We start from the raw sequence: 6,151 nt of genomic DNA on the forward strand, positions 1-6,151 counted from the left end.
TATTTTACAGCTTCTGCTGGAGCATTATTTTTGATCACGCACGCGCTATATAGAAATCTTTTTCAGCACGCGCCTTATATAGCGCGTCTGTTGGAGATGCTCTTATAGGTGATGCCTTAAGCGCTAAATAGAAATTGGGCAACAAATTGCATTCTTTGGAGTTTGGACCGTATAAACATACAACGGCCCGCCTTGCATATAACCCCATCGTGGGCCGGTCCGCTCGTCCACGCGTGCTGCATTTCCACGTTCTCCGCGGAACGGGACCCACCACCACTAAGTTCGGCATCGGCCACTCCGCCTGCCTTGGTGCTGGTGGTGGGATTCGCCCAACGCGTCGGGCGTCGGCGTCCGTGCCGATCCCACTCACTGTCGGCCATCTCCACCGAAATCCCCCACCTCCCTTCCTTGCGCCAGCCATTACTTCACCACCGCCGCGCGGGAGCATCGGCAGCTAGCGCATGGCATGGCCTCCCTCCCATACACCGCCGCCGCCTGCGCCTCCGTCAGAGCCGACCCCGCCCCGGGACTCCTCAACTACGCAGCCGTCCACTCCTGCCTCCTGCGAGCCGACCGCCGCCTCTCCCTCCCCGTCCTCGCGCTCCTCCTCCTCCTCCACTTCCGCTTCCTCGCCGTGGCCGCGGGGGCCCACTTCTCCCCCGCCGTCTCCCGCCTCGCGTCCCGCCTCCGCCTCTCCCCTTCCATGGCCGCCGTTACGCTCCTCGCGCTCGGAAACGGCGCCCCAGATGCGTTCGCTTCCGCCGCCGCGCTACGCGGCGAGGGCGGGCTGCCCCGGGCCGGGCTGGCTGCCATCCTCTCCGCGGGCGCCTTCGTGTCCGCGTTCGTCGTCGGCGCCGTCTCCCTTATCGCCGCGCCCTTCGCTGTCCCGCCGGCTTCATTCACGCGCGACGTCTTCTTATACCTCGTCGCCGCGTCGGCGCTTTTCTACATCTACCTCAGCGCTGAGATATTCCTGTGGCAGGCCGTCGGGCTCGTGCTCTTCTATGTCTTCTTCGTCGGCTTAGTGTTTTATATGGATTTGGGCGCGGCGGGAAAGGCAGTCAGCTCTGCCGAGCCGGAGATAGCGAATGGCATGAGCCGCGGGGCGATGGACTTGCCAGTCTCAGTGGAGCATCAGAAGCAACGCAAAGCTAGTTTGTGGACGGTGCTCACCAAGGTACTATGAACGAAGCAATAGTTTATTCTTCTATTGAATATGTCCTGAAATTTGAGTAGACTGAGACAGCATTTCAGCAATTCTAGGCAATTGGTCTCTTTGGTAGCAGTGTCTTCGACAAGAAAATACTCATTTAAACTGTTGAATACTTGGTTTGTTTATTTGCAGCTGTTGTCAGTGGGGTGAGTTGACTTTATCCTTTTGATGGATTACCTTAAGCGTTTGTTCTGAACTGAGATTCTCAAGAAGAAAGAATATTAAGCACTTAGAAAAGTATTTAATCTGCTAGTTGGCCAGAAAAGTATTCATATTATAGCATGTACTCCCTCTGTCCCAAAATATAAGAACGTTTTTGACACTATGATAGTATCAAAAACGTTCTTATATTTTGGGACAGAGGGAGTAGTTCACTTGTAGTTTAGGATGTTGCATTCTATTTGATTTTTGTAATATTGATAGGATCAGCAAGTCTAGCACATAATCCCTTGCATGAAAGGTTGCTGAAGTGATAAAAATAAGGATGCTCATCACTTACTCATTTTCTTCACTCTTTCCTGCAGTGACTTAGTTGATTCACTTGTGTATTTTGGAGTGTTGCATTGTACTTATTTTTTTATATATAAAGGCAGTAAGTCTATCATATCCAGTCCATTACATTTGCAAAGTTGGTGAAGTTACCAAAGTAAGCATGATAATCACATACCCACTTTCTTTCACTCTTTCCTGTAGCTGCTTAGTTATTTACTGCTAAGTTCAAAACATTGCGTTCATTACATAAAGAATATACTCCTAAAACTGTACAAATCCAAGCACCTTACCTAGCCACGCACCTGTGGCATGACCAAAGTTAACTTTGCCAATAATGGCTGCAGCTGCAGCGGACGAACTATTCCAACAATCTGTCCTGGCTGTTTGGACATTTCTGATTCATATCTATAGTTGTGAAGGGTAACTGTTGCATGGGCAGATTAGGGTTTTGTTTGGAGTGTAAGATGGGCACTGTGTTAACGTCTCTTCTGTATCTTTTCGTTTGAGAAGACTAGATTTTATTCATTTCAATGAAATCATACACAAGTGAACAGACAGTAAAAGTTAAAGCATATTGGTGAATTATAATCTTCATTTTTCCACTGCAATGAGAGATAACCGAATTTGTTCTATGACCATTGCCTGGGGTTTTCTTAGCCTAGGTAGCGAACACTTTTAACTCTTACCAATCAGTTTGCAACCTAAGATAGCTTTAGCAAGGCTAAATTTTCCTTGCTCAACTGGGCAAAGGATCTGGTTGCATACAGCATGAACTAATTGGATGGTGAACATATGCCATGATGATCGATTAATATCTAAAGAAGATGATAACGGGACCACAAAGTCTAAAATTAATATACGATGGAGAACACTCAGATAGGTGGCAACCACTGAGTTATTCAGTAATACGAGTTTCAGAAGCTATTGTGGCCTATGCTAGAATATATACCTGTATATCTTCATGGAATACCACACTGACACTGGCTTTGTTGTGCTTGGTCAGCCGCTAGCAGAAGAACTTGTTTCTTCTTCTGTCTTAAGTAAGTTCTAGTTAGAACCCATATAACCAAAGGATACATTTTAGCAGTGAAGCCTGCTATATACATAGGAAAGATGATAAAGTGACCAAATATGAGGGACCAGGTGAAAACCTAGTGACGCCTAAATGGTTTGACTTAAAGCTATCAAGTCCTTCTCATACAGGCATCTCATCCCCGTTAATAATTAAGAACATGCGGTTGATGCCATTTTCACATGGAGTAATGGCTAAAGGTTGCATGCGTGTTGCAGCTTTTCTACAATCCAGCTGCACATGTATACTCAACTGTTTAGTAACATGACCACTGGTACAAGTTTCAGTGTATGCTTCCATTTCCTCATTCTTAACATTTGACGCCGCACAGTCTCAAACAGTTTACAATCTTGTACATATTTCAATATCTTAAACATTTTATATGCTTAATTGTGGATAAGCCTTTCATTTGAAATATTTCAGTTCGAACTACTGCAAAGTGCAATGGACTTCCATATTTTGCTATGCAATGACATAGATGCAATATAACTCGATATTTCTCTGTACTGACGTTCTAAAACTAGTTGTTTTGACTTTTAATCTTTAGATGTAAAAAATCATAATATGGTCTAGCACGAGATTAGGAGGAATGCTGCACAATTGTTTTGATGGCTACTCAGATCTGAACCTTTTATATGGAAGAGAGAAAAATAGATATCAAGATTATGACGAGTCTTTGACTTTATATTTGCTTATTCTGCAAGGTCACACTATTGTCTATATCCTTGCCATGTCTACCACGATGTTCTTAAGCTTTACCATGCCATGGGAGACATAGAAACCATATTATAGTTTGTGTTATCGTTCCCTGTAAATCAGATACGAGAGCAGATGAAGATCTTTAACAAAATTCGATATCATTCATCCATTCTAAATGAGATAGTAACTGGGTGAACTCATGTCTTGTTGGTGGTCAATAAGTGCGAGCAATTACGAAATCTATGGCAAGTCTTCTCATTTTAGGGCAGTGTTTAACTTTACTCACTGTCAAGCATCAGCTATGTTTTCTTCTCATAGGAACATGTTTATTTCTTTAGTGAAAATATTTTGCTGTTTGATCATCTGCAGACTTTCTACGTATACTATAGAGCTCATGATTGTACTTGCAACAAGAAATCGATATCTTCTTGTTGCATCTTTGAAGTACTCATTGTAACGACACTTGGTTTCTGGTTCACTTTGAGATTTGAATGGAAGCATAAGCTCCTTTCTTAACCTTGGATTTTCATGATACTGATGGCTATCTACCTGTGGCAGGTAACAAGAGTTTGGGATTGGCCTGTGACATTTCTTTTGAAGCTCACGATACCCTCAACGCTTCCTTCTGAATGGAACAAATTTTATGTCTGTGCCAACATCTGTCTATGCCCTCTCATACTACTATATTCTTTTAGCTCATTCATTCCATTGGATAGCCGAATAGTATTTCTTCTCCCTCAAATCCGCTTCCCCCTCTGGTCTGTTGTGCTTCTGGTTAGCTTTTGTTTGGCTCTATCCCACTTCCGTTTTGAGAAAGAATCGCCAGAAACAGAAAGCATTGCAAGTACCCTCATATCGTTTGTAATGAGCGTCTTCTGGATCTCAACCATGGCCGGAGAGCTCCTGAACTGCCTGGCAGCAATTGGAGTTATTATGGATCTCCCTCCAGCTATACTTGGCATGACAGTCTTGGCATGGGGGAATTCTGTCGGTGATCTTGTTGCTGACGTGGCACTGGCCAAGAACGGCCAACCTACAATCGCCATTGCTGGCTGTTTTGCTGGCCCAATGTTCAACATGCTCGTTGGATTAGGAACTGCCCTAGTGATGCAGACAGCAGGAGTGTATCCCAAAGCCTTTGTACTTGAATTCCATGTTGGAATTGTTGTTGCATTTGTGTTTCTTCTTCTGAGCTTGATGGCAACCCTGTTGGTGGTAACCTGGGCCAGATTCCGGGTACCCAGATTCTGGGGCTACTGCCTAATGGGGCTCTACATATTGTTTACCATAGTGAGTATCGCCATTGCGAGCTCTTCTGGATGATATATTTTCTATATAAATAGAAGCTCATAGATTGTGTGTACGGTAATTGTTTGCCATTTCAAGCAATTGCATTTGAAAGAAGGCCCTTCTTGACTTATTCTAACTGTCATGGTATATGTGAGGGAAAATCTGTTCATCAAGTGCTAGGCCATGTAGTATTTACATCAATGAAAGCTCTCATTCCATATTTTATGAATTGCAGAGGACACAATACTCTGACATCATCTGTCTACTTCCACTTGGATGAGTTGTCATGACTAGGCAATCTCATCGAACACAGGACAGTTTAGTTTTCCTCACTCCCCATGCACAAGACACAGGTAAAACAGTTACAACCTCCTGTTTCTTTACTTAAATCGTAGGAAACCTTGCAAACTTCACCTGTGACCTCGATCGATCCTGAATGACAACCACATCGCTAGTCCGGCAGTCCTTGTCGTCTCAAATGTGCCACCTTGTAAACTATTCCTCGTAATCTACTGTACTACTTTATACTTTGAAAAATCTAGAGCATGGGTAGTCCGACTTCCTCTCCAATTTATATATAATTTATGATTGCGGGCAAGTTTTGTCGAGCTATTGATTATTTTCGATCTCTTTTTTTTACTAATTTTTTGAAAGTTAGCAGGAGAACTGCCAAGATTCCATTCAGAAGAAGCCGACGGTTGCTCGGTTTATCGAGGGAAACCGGCCGAAACCTGTATAAAAAATGCACCACACCTAGCAAACTAGGACCAAAGCACAATCAGAAATACAAGAACGCCCAAAGGCCGGTTAACACAGCACAAACAGAAAAGTACATTGTCTACAGAAACAGCATCATCGTACATCACCAGCTGTGCTCACGGCCGACGACTTTGACTTCCCTGAACTTCACCAAAGAGCACCAGTTTGCCCCATTGCATTAGACCGCCACAAGCATGTTTGATTTTTTTTTTGAAGCCCCACCCGTAGAACAATAGTTCTACGGTATTTTCTATTAATAAAAATAAGGTACAATTTACAAATGACCTGCAAAAGGTCCTTAAGAGGGAAGAGAAAAAACTATCCTATGCCTGCCTTAGGAATACAAATCATCTTATATGTTATTATCTATCTACTGAGAGAAGCTAGCAGAAAATTTATTCTTAATCCTATGTTTAAGAAGCAGAATGTCTTGCTTGAGGAAATATCGCCATGCCTGTAAAGTTGGTTGTTGAGCATGAAAAACCTTTCCATTTGTCTGAATCCAGATGTTCCAACAACCCAAAATGATAATCTCTGCTGCGAATTGCTTTGGAATGAGTTTGCTAGCCAGAATGGTGTCCTCATATATGGAAGTACCTCTTTGCCTGTTTGGAATCAGTGAGTTC

General features: G+C 43.6%; 1 protein-coding gene across 1 annotated transcript; it reads left to right on the forward strand.

Annotated features, from left to right (window-relative positions):
- Positions 1-262: 262 nt before the first annotated feature.
- Positions 263-4,896, forward strand: CAX11 (cation exchanger 11). The gene is made up of 2 exons (XM_048673393.2): positions 263-1,177; positions 4,035-4,896. The coding sequence occupies exons 1-2, from the start codon at positions 467-469 to the stop codon at positions 4,797-4,799; spliced, it is 1,476 nt and encodes a 491-aa protein (XP_048529350.1). The 5' UTR covers positions 263-466; the 3' UTR covers positions 4,800-4,896.
- Positions 4,897-6,151: the final 1,255 nt, after the last annotated feature.

The sequence above is a fragment of the Triticum urartu genome, chromosome 5A (genome assembly GCF_056163025.1).
Source record: "Triticum urartu cultivar PI428250 chromosome 5A, HENAU_Tu73, whole genome shotgun sequence".
In the NCBI taxonomy this organism is placed as follows: Eukaryota; Viridiplantae; Streptophyta; class Magnoliopsida; order Poales; family Poaceae; genus Triticum; species Triticum urartu.

Bases quoted from the DNA above. Each gene is read 5' to 3' on its own strand.
- CAX11 (XM_048673393.2), top strand. From the start codon at position 467: ATGGCCTCCCTCCCATACACCGCCGCCGCCTGCGCCTCCGTCAGAGCC. The intron at 1,178-4,034 runs GTACTATGAACG...TACCTGTGGCAG, and splicing joins TGTGGACGGTGCTCACCAAG to GTAACAAGAGTTTGGGATTG.